This window comes from Limanda limanda, chromosome 5 (assembly GCF_963576545.1).
Source record: "Limanda limanda chromosome 5, fLimLim1.1, whole genome shotgun sequence".
In the NCBI taxonomy this organism is placed as follows: domain Eukaryota; kingdom Metazoa; phylum Chordata; class Actinopteri; order Pleuronectiformes; family Pleuronectidae; genus Limanda; species Limanda limanda.
The window spans coordinates 11,026,363-11,042,043 of NC_083640.1; the positions used below are offsets into that span (position 1 = coordinate 11,026,363).

The 15,681-nt window shown below is 43.6% G+C and overlaps 1 protein-coding gene across 1 annotated transcript in view; it reads left to right on the plus strand.

The window, feature by feature from the left end:
- The window catches only part of adgrv1 (adhesion G protein-coupled receptor V1), a 99,257-nt gene that overhangs the window by 23,874 nt on the left and 59,702 nt on the right, over positions 1 to 15,681 (plus strand). Inside the window, exons 29-64 of the mRNA XM_061071119.1 lie at positions 89 to 332; positions 421 to 636; positions 722 to 937; positions 1,322 to 1,566; positions 1,664 to 1,845; positions 1,935 to 2,433; positions 2,526 to 2,835; positions 2,928 to 3,137; positions 4,074 to 4,204; positions 4,386 to 4,485; positions 4,612 to 4,791; positions 4,958 to 5,121; positions 5,275 to 5,362; positions 6,320 to 6,398; positions 6,494 to 6,632; positions 6,899 to 7,040; positions 7,728 to 7,993; positions 8,099 to 8,274; positions 8,370 to 8,497; positions 8,616 to 8,797; positions 8,940 to 9,086; positions 9,187 to 9,267; positions 9,352 to 9,599; positions 10,657 to 10,793; positions 10,899 to 11,121; positions 11,220 to 11,424; positions 11,762 to 11,908; positions 12,069 to 12,324; positions 12,710 to 12,912; positions 13,433 to 13,609; positions 13,828 to 14,010; positions 14,120 to 14,299; positions 14,477 to 14,641; positions 14,762 to 14,882; positions 15,305 to 15,428; positions 15,520 to 15,658. Of these exons, the coding sequence (XP_060927102.1) occupies positions 89 to 332; positions 421 to 636; positions 722 to 937; positions 1,322 to 1,566; positions 1,664 to 1,845; positions 1,935 to 2,433; positions 2,526 to 2,835; positions 2,928 to 3,137; positions 4,074 to 4,204; positions 4,386 to 4,485; positions 4,612 to 4,791; positions 4,958 to 5,121; positions 5,275 to 5,362; positions 6,320 to 6,398; positions 6,494 to 6,632; positions 6,899 to 7,040; positions 7,728 to 7,993; positions 8,099 to 8,274; positions 8,370 to 8,497; positions 8,616 to 8,797; positions 8,940 to 9,086; positions 9,187 to 9,267; positions 9,352 to 9,599; positions 10,657 to 10,793; positions 10,899 to 11,121; positions 11,220 to 11,424; positions 11,762 to 11,908; positions 12,069 to 12,324; positions 12,710 to 12,912; positions 13,433 to 13,609; positions 13,828 to 14,010; positions 14,120 to 14,299; positions 14,477 to 14,641; positions 14,762 to 14,882; positions 15,305 to 15,428; positions 15,520 to 15,658 (6,633 nt within the window). The remainder of the gene's footprint in view (positions 1 to 88; positions 333 to 420; positions 637 to 721; positions 938 to 1,321; positions 1,567 to 1,663; positions 1,846 to 1,934; positions 2,434 to 2,525; positions 2,836 to 2,927; positions 3,138 to 4,073; positions 4,205 to 4,385; positions 4,486 to 4,611; positions 4,792 to 4,957; positions 5,122 to 5,274; positions 5,363 to 6,319; positions 6,399 to 6,493; positions 6,633 to 6,898; positions 7,041 to 7,727; positions 7,994 to 8,098; positions 8,275 to 8,369; positions 8,498 to 8,615; positions 8,798 to 8,939; positions 9,087 to 9,186; positions 9,268 to 9,351; positions 9,600 to 10,656; positions 10,794 to 10,898; positions 11,122 to 11,219; positions 11,425 to 11,761; positions 11,909 to 12,068; positions 12,325 to 12,709; positions 12,913 to 13,432; positions 13,610 to 13,827; positions 14,011 to 14,119; positions 14,300 to 14,476; positions 14,642 to 14,761; positions 14,883 to 15,304; positions 15,429 to 15,519; positions 15,659 to 15,681) is intronic.

Genomic DNA, 15,681 nt, shown 5'->3' on the forward strand with positions numbered 1-15,681 from the left:
AATGTAAAATAAATAAATAGTTATATAAAAAAAAAAATCACATGCCATCTGTCATAGTGAATGAATCATAAGGTATTTGTTTTTCTAGGTGCGAGTCACATATCGGACCCTAAACGAGGCAGATCCGGACCCTTACAGGATTCCAGGGGTGGGCCGAGCCACTGAGGGGCGGGATTTTGTTCCCCTCGATGATTCGGTTGTTTTCTCGGCCAATCAGAGTGAAGCGAATATCACTCTGAGAGTTTTGGATGATGAGGATCCAGAACGAGACGAGGTCGTGTTCGTGAAGCTGATCAGTGTTCAGCTTATCGAAGGAGAGCAGGAGAGGCTCAGTAAGAAAAAAAGAATCATTAAAGATAAAAATAAGACCAAACCATGTGACACTTAAGTGATGAAATATCCCTTTAATGTTCTTTCCAGTTTCCAACTCCCCGGCTCTTGGCTCCAAAACTGACACCGTAGCCCAGGTGGTGGTGGGGGCCAGCGACGATGCTTTCGGCGTCCTGCAGCTGTCGGCCTCTGCTGTCAGTGTGGCTGAGAACTACGTGGGGCCCATAATAAACGTCACGCGGGTCGGTGGGATTTTTGCTGACGTGTCTGTTAAGTTCAGAGCTGTGCCTTTGACCGCCAGAGTCAGTAAGTCTCGACCTCAGGCTTTTGAATATTCTTCTCTATGATTTGCTTCACGTCTATATGAGCATGTACGTGTGTGACCCCGCAGGTGAAGACTACAGCGTAGCCTCCAGTGACGTGGTCCTCTTAGAGGGGGAGTCCAGTAAATCTGTGCCCGTCTACGTCATTAATGACTTGGTTCCCGAGCTGGAGGAGACTTTTCTCATCGAGCTGATCAACCAGACGACTGGAGGGGCTCTGCTGGGGGAACTCACACGTGCCATCATCACCATTCTGCCTTCTGATGACCCTTTTGGTGCCTTCGGTTAGTAGGCATTACACACTTTCAGTATTTGTATCTAGTTTGTTGTATTTCTCATTGTTAAGTAAGTTCTTCATTGAATTTTATTTTTGTGCAAAATATATTTATTATTTTCCTGCATAACCAGGGTTCTGACAGATATATAGAAGAAAAAGAAAAGGAAAAATAAAATCAACCCCACCAAGTACACTACATTATGCATATTATCAATTGCCACAGTCAAAGTTAAAGTAGGCAAGTGGTAGTGATCCTGAGACAATGACACAAATGAGGATTGATGCTTCACATTAGACTCCACATTTGTATTCCCACTATGAAAAGAACTTCAATCTCACATCTTGTCAAATCTTATTTTCATCATATAACACTCTTTTTTTTTTTACCTAGTCTTCCAGGCCATTCCAATTACCGTGGAGGAACCAGGATCTAACTCCATCGAGGTCACGTTGCCAATAGTGCGTAACGCTGGAACTATCGGCACAGTGGTGGTGCAATGGCAGGCGACTGTCAATGGTAAACTAGCAGTGGGAGACATTAGGCCGACATCAGGAGAAGTGAGATTTGCTCCTGGAGAAACAATGAAGACGCTCCAGGTGGAGATTCTGCCTGACGACATTCCTGAAATCACAGAGGTAAAAAGCTGTTGGAGAAAATACTTTAAAATGATGCCAATTTGTAATTTGTCATATGATTTTAGTTTTAATGTCTATTACACTCTGTCTTTTAAAGATAATTAAGGTGGAGCTTACTGGTGCCAGTAATGGAGGAAACCTTGGAACTGATACATCTGTTGATATAATTGTGCCTGCCAATGACAACCCATATGGGACAGTCTACTTTGCACAGTCTGTTTACCGCATTCAGGAGCCACTGGAGGGAGTTTACAGAGCCAATATTTCTGTTCACAGAAGGTACTTTAATTATAGTGTTTTCTGGAATAATGGTTTTACTTAATTTTAAAATTCTATTCATCCTAACATCCTTTTTTCCTTTCTTCCAGAGGTGGGGACTTTGGTCGCTTGGAAATCGTGTACAGCACCTCTGAGATTGACATCGTTGGCTTGGCTCAGGCTGACGGCCGGAACCTGCTGACGTACTATGACCTCCCGAAAGCAGCCGTTCCATCAACGAGCCCCATTGGGACGTTTAACCTCACCGGTCAAAGTGATCCCCTGTCTGTGTGTACCGCTGCGTGTCTGAGGGAGCGTGCCTGCCAGGCCTTCTCTCTGACCACAGGGGCGGCCCGACCATCCTGCACGTGGGTGACTTCAGTGGCCGACGAGCTCACCTCCAGAGCAAATGTTATGACATACTTCAAAAACGTCACTGCAGCTGCTGTGCTGTTCAGTGCCCAGGCTGTGGCAGGGGGCGATTACACCCCTGTGACAGCTCAGCGCGCCTTCATGGAGGATGGGTCACAGGTCGCCAGCCTCACAGTCCAAATCTTAACGGATAAATTCCCTGAGATGGATGAGAGCTTCTCCATACAGATCTTAAAGGTAAAAACCCAATCGTTTATTAATTTACCTGTTTTATTAATGGTTAACTTTGTGCATAGCAAATAATACGTTTCACTGTGTATTGTTTGAAGGTAGAGCTGCTGAATCTGAGTGTGGCGCAGAAGAACCTGCCCTCGATCGGCCAGCCAGACAAGGCCTTGGTGACCATAGCGATGAACGGAGATGCATTCGGTGTATTTTTGATATACAGCCTCAGTCCTAATGCCACTGATGAGGGGCTCTACCTGGAGGTCCGGGAAGAGCCCGGGGTCGTGGTGCCCCTGGTTATAGAGAGAAGAGGAGGGAATCTGGGCACTGTCTCAGTGGAGTGGAGGTTTGTTGGAGGAAAGGCCACACCAGACGCTGACTTCACTGGGACGGGAGGAACTCTGGTATTTGATGGTATGTGATCCAGAGGGTCAATTTAAGAGTTGGGAGAATTTAAAGAGCACTTGCATGTAGTATTATATTCACTTTATCCTCTTTGTCTGCAGGTGACCTGAAGAAGACCATAGAGATAGTAATCAGAGATGATATCGAGCCGGAGGACAACGAGAGCCTCATGATTGGTCTAGTTAACCCGGAGGGAGGAAGTCGAATCCTGCCCAGCTCTGATACTGTAACCATAGTGATACTGGCTAACGACAACGTGGCTGGGGTTGTCGGATTCCATCCAGCCTCACGTTCTGTCATCGCCAGAGAGGGTGGGTGGCTGCTTCTGACTATATGCATATCATCATTCCATCATCATTACTACTTGTTTTAAAATGTTTTTAATAATACAAGAACAGATACAAGTCAAAGCCCAGAGCACACACACACACACACACACACACACACACACACACACACACACACACACACACACACACACACACACACACACAAACAAACAAACTCACAAGAGATACACGTTGTAGAAAAGTTAGTCTTTTTTCCAGGAAACATACAAACAAACGTATTGCAATGCATACCATCAACTTGCAATTCTTCAGTCCAGCCAGTCAAGTAATCAGGAATACAAAGCACGCCCATACTTTACATTTCAAACCATTTCCATTTTCCCTGTCACAAGAAATGTGTCCTACTTATGTATGAGTGCAAATGTAAGGGAATGCAGTCATAGCAACAGGAGTACGCAGCAACAGGTGGAGCCTGTGGTTACTATATGTTGACTTTATCAGCAGCTGAAGTTTCCCTGAGTGGAATCCAAACAATAAGAGACATTGAGTTACCTCTTCTGAAATCTTTAGTTGAAGGCAGTTCACTTAACATGTCTTTACAAACCTAGATTTGAACCCAGATAATCGTCATTTGCAGATTTTAATGTAAATTCCAGACTGATTTAAAGCTTATGAAGGGCTTATGTAGATTTAATATTCAAGATTCAAAACGTTGTTGTCCATTAATGCATTAAGGCATAAATGGAAATGTATCTTTCACTGGTGTATGGCAAAATAAATACATTAAAGTGCACAAGAAGACAAAAATATTACCTGGATGACATGAATTTCAGAAAAAACAAATATACTATTGTAACAGGAGCAGAATATTTGAAGTTTAAGAACTCAGGTGAACATTACTCACTCTTTGCTTTGCATTAACTCCCAATTCTGACTGTATTATATTTGATATTTCAGGAGAGAGGCTGTCCTTACTGGTGTTGAGAACAGCTCCAGCTCTGGGTAACGTCACTGTAGACTGGACTGCAACAGGACCCCTTGTGCACCGGACCTTCACCCAGACCTCAGGGACACTGTTCTTCACTGAGGTAAATACTACAGGGAGATCATTGAACAGTTAGTGTGGGATCATAAGGAACCACATTTACTGAACAGTATGGCAGCTCAGGCTTTGGATCGGTATATTGTTATTTTAGTTTTTCTTGAAAGTATCCAAGATACAGCTGTGATTTGATATCTCCATCAGTAATTTTGGGATTTTGCCTCCAGAGAGAACTAAACACCACCATCGTTTTGCAACTCCTTGATGATGCAACACCAGAGGACATGGATGAATACAAAGTTTCCTTGTCCAACATTCAGACTCTCGGTAATGCATCTGCCCTTAATGTCTTGTTGCTCGAGTGTGAAATCTTTTTGAAGATACCACAAATACCTAAAATCAACCCCAGTCTCAGGTTCTACATGGATTAACATTTCCCTGACTTGGACACAGGTGTTGTGGTGACAGGTCACGCTGCTCTGGATGTTCCGGGCAGTGAGGCGGTGCTCACTGTGGACACCAGTGATCAGCCCTATGGGCTGCTGAGCATCGCCCAGTCATCCCTCAGGGTGACCACAGAGGAGCGGGACAGGACGATACAGATCTATGTCAACAGAGAGTTTGGAGCCTCAGGTCAGTGAGTCCTAAAGAGAACTAAATTAATGGATTTTCTACTTTAGTTCATTCTTTCTTTTTGTTAAATGCTACTTTAGACTACACTATGTTGGTTCAGGTGTCAAGCTTAAACACACTGTAATCCTTTACCCTGTAACTGATAGTATCTAAATGTATTCTACAGGAGCTGTGAATATCACCTATGAGGTGTTAAGGGGCTCTCTACAGGACCTGTCCCAGGTAGAGGGGGCTCTTGCTGACCCGGGACAAGACTTCATCTCTGGTGCTGGATCTGTGATCCTTCAGGATGGACAGACTTCTGTTGGCATCCCTGTTACCATACTGGAGGTAAAAACTCTGGTTCTCTTCTATTATTTCATTTATGCATCCATCAAAAACTTGATACTCAAGTTTTTTTGCCAATATATGCTCTTATTCTCTTTCTGGTGCATTTGTTTGAATGGGGAATTTAAAGTTTGTAATTTCCATATCTTTTATCAGGACGACATTCCAGAGTTGCAAGAGTTCTTCCTGGTCAACATAACATCAGCTGTACTCATCACGACCCTTGCCACTGCTCCCGTGTTAGGTATGGAGCAAAACAGCTGAATGTGGATCTGTACTACAATCATTATTGAATTTATCTTTCATCACCTGCAGCATGGACAGTATAATTCAGTAGTTCATGCAAGTTTATAACTTTTTTTAATTTCTTTTCTTCCTATGAATTCTCATCATTTACCTTGTTTGATGAGTAGAGGTTGTGTATTGCACTTTGCCAGGTAAAAAACAAATGCAAATCCATTGCGATCCCAGCTTTCACCAGGCAGTTTGATGTACAATATTTCTGTACATTGAACATAGTAGTCATGTAGTATTTTGACAGTCAAAATGCAACATGAAAGAAGCTTGTTAGTTACTGCTGCAGCTTTTACACAATCCAAACCACTGTCTAATTTATGAATGAGTAACTTTAGAAAGCGATGAGTGGACAGAACACGACAGAGCAGAGCAGCACTCGCAGGCTCCCAGAATACTATCGGCCTTCTGCCTGGAGACGAAGGGTAAACACACGGCGGCTCTTCTGGCAGCACTCATTATGTGGCTTGGACGCTGATATTGATGCTTTCCATGATTGAGGAAGCCTGGGGATTCAAGGGGATCAGAGTAGCACTGTGCGGTGGGGAGAGGGAGAGCCAAACTAAACCCGGAGCTGGCCTCCCAGGGTCTTGGCTGTTGAAGTGAATGGGAGAGGACTATTCACGGGGTCATAAATCAGTCCAGCCAAAACACTTGGCGGCTCAGCCTCACAAGCCACTTACAGGAGACGCTTCTTAGCTTTAAACCTCCGCTCAAACCTTCCCGGATGGAAATTAGATCCTCTGTAGTTTCCTCATGCACAGCTTGCTGTTGGTGCTTGCACTGTAGTTACAGCCCTGAAGTTAGATAAGACTCTGATACAAAACTTTTTACTGCAGTTTTTATTATAAATTAATAATCTAAAGGTCATTATATGTTCACTCTTTGTATGTTGTCCGTTTCCTAGACACCCAGGGTTTGGTTGCAGAGGTCAGCATTGCTGCCAATGATGGAATTAGAGGAGTCATCGAATGGACAAACACCATGTAAGAAAAACATCCATAAATTACATATCCCTTATTTAATTTGCCCATACTCTACTTTAAATCCATATCTTATGCAAATATGTTCTTCTCTCCAGGTACGAAGTGAATGAAACTATCAGGTCACTGACTCTCGTGGCCTACAGGAGCAAGGGGACGTATGGAAACGTCTCTCTGTTCTTCTATGCTCAGAATCTGGAGGCTCAACAGGGACTGGACTACAACGCCAGTGAAAGGGTCAGATATACACAGTAATCAATTCAATTGTGATTAAAAACCACCAAATCATACAAATACATTATCTCAAGTCTCTTCACATAGAAAGGTTCAGACCTTACCAAATTAAAGAGAACCCCAACAGTTACCCCAGCGAGCAAACACTTCAGAAATCCCTGACAAGCACACATACATGCTTGACACAAACATCAGTTCCCCCATGCTAAACCATCACCCAAATATTTCAGTATCAAGTATTAAAACGGAAAACTCCTCTGTCTTTCCAGACACTCCAGTTTGTAGATGGCGAGAGGCATAAGTTTGTAGAAGTGCAGATCATCGATGACGACATTCCAGAAGGAGCTGAGAGATTCCAGCTCATCCTGTCCGAGCCTTCCACTGGTCTGGAGCTGGGCACCAACACCACAGGTAGACACAGCAGCAGAATAATCTGCAAAAGTGTTTCTGGAATTTCTGAGTCACACAGCATGAGATAGCCGACCATAAGCTTCTAATCCATATCGAGTTTAAATGAACAATCTAAAATGTGCAATCCCTGGTTGAGACTTATAGAGATTTGAGTTAAGAGGGTTACGAGTTTAATGAATTAACAGCGTGAGATAAAGAGGTTTTATAACGTTGTCATAGAAATAAATAGCTTCTGCTCGTCTGGCAGGTTTTATAGGATTCTTTTTTAAAAACCTATGTTGGGACACGTTAAACCTTGTTCCAGTGAACATTTGCATTCTTGTTCTACATAAATGGGCAAGGTTAAAAAATAACTGAAAGTAACAAGAGAGACAGTATTTCTTCTTCATGCTGCTCCAGACATTAGTTATTTGACTACACAAAGCTGAATGACTCCTTAAATACAGTCAACCTTATTTTATATCAGAAATGGTTTAAAGAATGAAAAATGTATAATAATATACATTTTTCATTCTTTAAACCTACACATACTCAGGAGAAACCTCCACTTTATTTGTTTTTGTTTTTGATTAGATTTGAAACTAAAGTTATGCTCATAAAAATGTATCACTAATTTGTTCCCATCTACCTATATTCTGAACATGCACAACTTTGCCATTACAACATTGTGTTTCTGTTTTCATGCAGCCACCGTGAACATCATGGCCAGTGACGATGGACATGGCGTCATTTCCTTCAACACCAGCGAGCATTTCTTATTGAGAGAACCCACATCTGTAGTGGGGCTGGGTGAGAGTGTGGCCACACTGTACGTGGTGCGGAACCCAGAGGAAGGCACATTCGGCGCCGTGACTGTTCAGTTTACCATCACAGATGCCAACGGCAGCCTAGCAGAGGGCGATCTGAAGCCAGCACAAGGGTTTGTGGTGCTGGAGGATGGAGTCAGATTTGAGGTGAGGACAAATGGTCAAACATTCATTGGAAGCATGATTTTTGTTTGGCAATGCACATCTGTGTAATCGATCAAAAGTTGTTTAGTCTCATCTGTTTTGTTTCAGATGCTGGAGATCTGGGCAGTCCTGGACGCTGAGCCTGAAGTGAATGAAACCTTCACCGTGACCCTGTCCAGCCCAACGGGAGGCGCACGGCTGGGAGATCAACTCCAAACCTTCATCACCGTCCTGGAGAACCTGGCTCCTTCTGGCTTGTTCCGCATCGGACCCACACTCAACAGGTCTCACAGCTCATCTGATGCAGTTGTAGCTGTAAAAATATGTACAAATACACACAGGTGCATGTCGTCTTATCTATGGCGTATTTTCTTCACAGGACGAACACAGAAGTGGTTGCTGATGAAGGTGGCCGAACAGTCTTCCTCACCGTGTCTCGGAGCAATGGTCTGGAGTCAGCTGTCAGTGTGGAATGGGAGACGCAGCCTGGCACAGCTGTTGCCTCTGGTGAGACCAGTACATGTTTAAAGTCACCTCAACAGTCTCAATCTGCTCTTTTCTTCTGTTGTTCCTTCAATCCCAGTTTCCTTCCAATAACCAATGACATGTTCTCTTTTCCTTCCAGCCGGTCACCTTCCAGTGATGGGTGTATACCAGAGCTTTGAGGACAGACCCACATCTGCTTGGTGCTTCCTCCCGGAACAACTGTCTGTCCTGGCTATGAGGCTGGACAGGAGGCCCTTTAATGGATCCCTCCACACCTCGGCCACGCTGTATCGATGGCAGGGTGTATTTGTGCCGTCAGAGGTAGAACAACCACAGCACAGCCAACACATGATGCCCCTGCTGTAAACTGAAATATACAAGAGAGTAAAATCCAATAGAAATCGTATTAGCAGTAGCCGCCGACAAAGAGATAACTCACTCAAAATCCCTTTTCTCATTACAGTCCATTAGGGTTCAGGACCCCCGCTCTTGTGTTGGGTTTGCAGTGAATGGTTCTACCTACATTGGTATTACACACAGTGGCCCCCCGTTTGCCCCCGCTGCCAACCTCAGCATCTTCAAACTGCACAAGGACCTCAACATCACATTGGTAAGATGAAAACCAATTAACGACAACATTACTATTTTTCTTTTTACATCACTTTTAACACTGTGGCATTGTTCTTTATTATTTTCACATGATTCTTTAGGAACAAACTTTAGGTGTTGAAGCTCTGGATGTGAAACACTTCTCCACTGAAGGCAGAGATTATCTCATAGCATCGAGCCAGGTGAGGCTGAAGGTTCCACATTAAAGATCTTTAATTCTATTCTTTGCTGCAATTTGACTGAACTTGTAAATTATTACTCCACAGATCTTTGTCTGGAGTGGTGGCTCCTTTACCCTCCACCAGACCCTGGACGTTGAACAGGAGATCCTCAGTGTGACTCCGTTCACCCGTGGAGATGTTCCCCACCTCGTGGTGTGGGTGAACAGCGTGACCGTCAGTTGCCTCCTTCTTCGATGGAACAATGGACGATTTCAGAATCCAAAGCCCCTCCCTCTCTCCGGAAGAGCCAGTCAGGTGGAGACGATCACCACGAGAGCAGACGACACTATTCTGTTGGTTGTAGTTGAAGGTGACCAATCTTACTCTGATATTATATAATGTTAATGAATTACTTAATGTTCATCTAAACTAGTGTAGATACTCTTTTTGTATTCGAGAACAAGTTAAGCGATGTATCAAAGAAACATTTTTTAAATGTTTTTTTCACCTGTGGGGTACTCAACTAGTATGGCTCTCAGTAGAGCTCATAGACTAGAGCACATCCCTCCACCAAGGCCTAACAGTATTTATATTTAGTTATAATATTATTATAATGTTAGTTTTTTTCATCAAGATCCTGAGAAATCAACAAAAATGTAGCAAAACGTTCCATGTCGCAATTTGAAAAAAAGGGGGGAAAAACATCCTGTATCCGCCCTCTAATGCAGATCCGCACCAAATTTAAATGGGTTCTTCCCTGACCCATACTGCATTCTTTCACCAAGGTTCGTGATAATCTGTCCTGTATTCTTTGAGTAATCTTTCTTTCTTACATACAAACAAACCAACCAACAAACAAGCAAACTGGGGTGAAAACATAACCTCCTCGGTTGAGATTCAAGTGGCCTTCAGAGAGAGTCAAGTGCACTCAGTCTATGTTCTGCCAATAGGATGGTTGTGTTTTGCAATAATGAGATGCTATGTTCTGTGGTTGTAGTCTCAGCGTATTTTCAAGAAGATTGTGCCGTGGCTAGATGTTGGTTAGCGCAACTCAAATAAATCAGTTCTGATTTAAAAGCCATTTGGAAACGGTGCGTCTGTTATAGACAAAACAGCCTTGTTCTGTTGTCTAATCTAAGATGAGAAAATTCACAGTGTAGACCAGATCATGTATTTATATCACGCTCTGTATATTTTGATGAGACATAATCCCTCTGAGTCTGCAAAAGTGGTGAGTGTTCTCGGTGCAGACCTGTTGTGGGTTTACGGGAAAGGCCTCAGTGTGGAGCGGAGCGGAGCCGCAGAGCGAGGCCGAGGTTGTAATTTGTCAGTCTTGGGTGTGTCAGTTAGACCAGTACTTACTTTTACGTAAACATGCTATTCTAGCGTGAAAGAACCTACATCTGTGAGTAATATTGTGTGTGTGTGTGTTTCAGCTTCCTGTGAGGTGTTACAGTGGGCGTCACAGCAGCTGTCACCACAGCTCTATCAATCTATTCCTCACCCAGGCCTCACCTCAGTTCACCCCTTCACTTCATCCGGCATCAGTAAGCATAAATGTCAATACTTTATCGAGCCGAACTTTTCCACCGTACTTTTCAAATAAGTTTGTCGTGTTTAGATCGATGAAATCCTTTTTTTCTTCCTCGTAGCTTATGCTCTGTTGGCTGGAGGAAATGGCTCAGTCCTCTACTCCTGGAGGTCCGATGTAAACCTGTTCACCATGATCCTGAGGGCACCCCCAGCCGTTAGCTTCCTCTCTCTCATGGTCCCGTCCCTCAACACCACCAAGACCCTCCTGGCTTCCACTGAGGAGAACGGCTCCACCGTCTACGAGTTCACCTCGGTCTCTAATCAGTCCGATTTCATACCCAGGTACCCAGATTGTTTTTTATAATAGATAGTCAGGCGACTTGCTCTTCGAACAGTGAAATAACGCAGGTTGTGTTTGTCTTTGTCTCCTCACGTCTCAGTTTTGGGGAGTTGTTCTTCGCACCAGGTGACAGCGAGCTGGAGGTCGCGGTGAACATCGTGGATGACGACATCCCAGAGGTGCAGGAGCATTTCCAGGTCGGCCTGAAGAATCCGAAGGGAGGGGCTGAGATCGGATTTGGTGGTCAGGTGACTATACTTGTCCCGACCAATGACGATGCCCATGGAGTCATCGGCTTTGCTCAGGTAAGCAGATACACGTTTGGATATTTAGACAGTACATTTACATTGAACATCATGTTACAGCCATTGTGTTAAAAACCCAAGTTAACAAACCGCATTTTGAATTGCACTTAGAAGAGCGCATACCTCCACCAAGGCAATATTAAACTAAGTTAAAAACTAAATTTTGGATTCGCTCCCTGATGTGCACCAAAATTGTATGGATCTATTCAAGTTTCCATGGTAAACCATCCTGCAGTTGTAAATATAACCTCCTCACTGGATGTAATAATTTTAAGGGTATTTTCTAAGCATTTTAACCATTTTAATAGAGAAATGTTTTGTCATTTATTCTCTGCAGGATTCTTTATCCATGGAGGTGGAGGAGTTGGAGCAAAATAATCAGATTTCTCTCAGTGTGGAGAGAAGAAGAGGCACTTTTGGCAGACTGACTGTTCACTGGGCTGCAAGTGGCAGTCTGGCTGACATATACCCCACATCAGGAGTGGTGAGCAAACCGCTAACCCTGCTCAAGACATCTTACAATATGCATTGATGACGTGTTTGAAAATGAAAAGCTCGGCTGGATAAACATCGGAAGAATTTAAACACAAAGATAATCCTAATAACTCTGAGGAATCCATCTAAAATGTTATCCTTTCTCTCAGGTGACCTTCTCAGAGGATCAATCATTGGCCATAATCTCACTGGCCGTGATCGCAGATGGCGTCCCCGAGCTGACGGAGAGTGTCACCATCACCCTCATGGACGTCACCACCGTGGGGCTGCAGGACCTTCGACAGGCGGCAGTCATCGACAAGCATCGGGCACAGGCTGCACTCTTCATCCTGCCAAATGGCTCTCCCTACGGGGTGATTGGATGGCATCTGGACTCCCAGTTTACACTAACACAAGAACCACAGAGTAAGAATCTCTCTGGAAAGAGATGAATACAGTCAGTAAATGTGGGTTTTATTGGATCACAGGGCAAAGAGTCTAAAGTACCATAATTGGTGTCAGTTACATTGTAAATTTATCCAATTACATTTCTCGGTTATGGACTCACTTTGTTCCATTCTTGTTTTTTCCTTTTTAATGACCAAATACCCATTTTTTTCGGATGCGGGTTCTTAAGCAGTTGTTACAGTAATCACACATTGAGCTTTACTGTAAAAGAGATCAGACGAGATTTCCAGGATTTGGGATTAGTCTTAATCTGGGTATTGGAGGAAGGCCCAAAATATCTGAGAAGTGAGAGTAGAAGGGTCACATTGTTTTTGTGTTACCTTCTTTTTCTCCTCATCCGCAGGGACTCCAGTCAATGTAACCCTGTCCATAGTGAGGGAGCAGGGCTCTTCAGGTGAGGTGGCAGTCCATTACCAGACCAGGCCAGCTCTGTACCAGCCCCCATCCAACCAGGCCACGGCAGGACAGGATTACACGGCCAAAGAAGACACCATCATCATGACACATGGGGCCACCGTGGCTCTTGTCACTGTCACAATCCTGCCGGTAAGGATGGGCAGTTGGGTAATGGAGAAGTTTATGAAATCTTCTTGAATAAAGAAGATGATATTAGGAATATGACTCAGTTTTTAGTTTCCTACAACAATGAAGTCTTCATTTATCCACTACTGTCAACATGTAAAACTTGACTTTGCATAATGTCAGCCACAATTTCCCCTTACTTATGTCCATGGAGACTTGTTTTCTCCTTCGCTCCTTTTCTCCCTCCTCTTCCACTCATAGAGAAATAACTATCAACCCTCATTTAACTATCGCATCTTACTTTCTTTCCCTCGAAAATATATTTATTGGCCAGGTGAGATTTTATCTTTGTATGCAACTTGTAAACGTGAATACCCAAAGTTATATACCTCTTGCATTATTCACTATTAATGCAAACACTAACTCAATTTCATGACAGAGGTTATGATATATTTTGAATGTGTTTTGAGAGAATGAACGATTTTTGTCATGCCCATATGTTTTTCCCTTCATTTAATGTATATGTTCACGGTTTTTTTCTCAGGATGACATTCCCGAGCTGGCAGAGAGTTTCCTGGTGAACATCACCAGTGTGGAGCTGGTCGGGGGCTCAGTGGGAGCAGGGCAGCCCAGTGTGAAACGGCTGGGTATGGAAGTAGCAGAGGTCACCATCCAGGAGAACGATGACCCTCGAGGGATTCTGCAGTTCAATGTGTCAGAGGTGAGCACAGGGTCATCACCTCTCGAGCCATGACTTGGACATGAGCATGATAGAGATGCAGCTTCTCAACTGATGCAATAGTGACACATTAGACTCATAGAAGTGTAACTAATGGATCTTGAATTATTTTAATTTTAATTAAGCAAGTAAACAAAGCTTTTTTTATGTTGCATTTCATCAAATACTTTAGATTTTGCTTCTAAATCATATTTGTCTAGGATATTCTTGGAAGAGTGCTGGCATATGAGATACCACCACCAGACAACGTCCTCTCTCTGTCAGTGGTGCGACTCGCTGGTGCAACTGGAAGACTGGTCATCTACTGGGATGCTCAGCCAATCACAGCAGATCTCAATGATTTCAGCCCCACATCTGGAAACATCACCTTTCAAGATGGACAGGTGAATGGATTAATTTGTTCTGGTTTGAAATTAAGCAGCCCTATCACATACAGCCGTGAGGTGAAGCTGTCAGTGGATAACTGTGTTGGCACGTGTTTCCTCATTTTAGAGCGAGGCCATACTTGCCATCAGCATCCTGGACGATGAACAAGTGGAGACTTTGGAGACGTTCACGGTGAATTTGCTGCGTGTGATTGGTGGCGCTCGACTCGGAGAGGTGACCTCTATAACTGTCAGTATTCCAGCCAATGACTCACCTCTGGGACGATTTGGATTTCAAGAATTGGAGGTAATTCTGAAAATAACATTACTATTGTTGTTATAATCATTTTCTAATTGGTAACAGTAGCCCATGATATAAGGGTATCATACAGAAGCTTTAGTTCTGATAAGGGGCAGGAATTCATCACTTCAGCACTAGGTGTGCATTAGACAACATTTAGACTGTTACTTAATCCCCTCCCAGGTTACCATCAGTGAGCCAGAGTTTGTGGATGACCCCGCGGCGGTGGCGACACTAGTAGTGTGGCGTAGTGCAGGAGGTGAGGGGGCAGTGACGCTGGTGTGGCAACTGGAAGATCAGGCCTCAGATGACCTCTCACCTCTCAATGGAACTCTCGTCTTCACTGAGGTACAGTGTGACAAGTGTTGTGCTGCTGTCACACCAGTTTATTGGAAAGACCAATTATCTTTATTTGCTGGACAGTACTTGTTTCTTGATGAAGCATGGAATTTGATTCCTATTTTACAGTCCGAGTCTATGAAGACATTTATGATCAGAGCCCTGGCTGACTCTGTTGTGGAAGGAGAGGAGCACTTCACTGTCCGGCTGCTTCCTGCCGGGAGCGGTGCTGTCATCGACCCTTTGAATGGTTAGTATTTGTAAACTATTGGCCAATTAATCAACATGTTGCAAAGTGAGATCAGATACATGTACTCAGAAATGTCCTGCAACTGATATAGTTGAAATGAATATTTGTTAGTGTACAGTATCTGAATGAAGATCACCACCCCTATAATGATTTATGACGATCCAGATCTTCACCAAATTCCACCTGCTAATGAAGATCTCTGGATTATTTTTTAAAAAATTAACAAAAATGTCAGAAACACTGTATCTTGCAATGTAAAAGAGAGTGAAGAAAAATCTCTGGATACACCTTATCCGGATATACACATAATTGAGTAGGTTATTTTCTGACCCATACCACATCTTTCCATGGCCAGTGCAGTATTTTAATGAATAATTGTACAATACTAATCTCTCTTCCTTGGCTGTTATATGCTGACGCAGACATGGTCACCATCACCATCAGGGCAGGAAAAGCCGCACTCGGGATTATCGGAATAGCAGAGTCGTCCAGGAGCATCCTCATCGGAGAACCTCAGGGAGAATACAATGGCAGTGCTGTGGTCAGGTGAGATCATGCAAATAAGAGTTTTACATTTCTTTACTTCCATGTATTAACAAAGAAAGTCCTGGTGTGTGTTTATGTGTGTGTCCTCCAGCCTTGTGCGAGGGCCTGGTGTGTTTGGAGAAGTCCAGGTTTACTGGAACATCACTCCAGCTGAGGTGTCTGAGTTTGAATCGATTTCTGGCACTGTGACTCTGAGAGACAGACAGTCTGATGCCACCATTATTCTCAAGGTAAATTTCCTTAATTTTATATG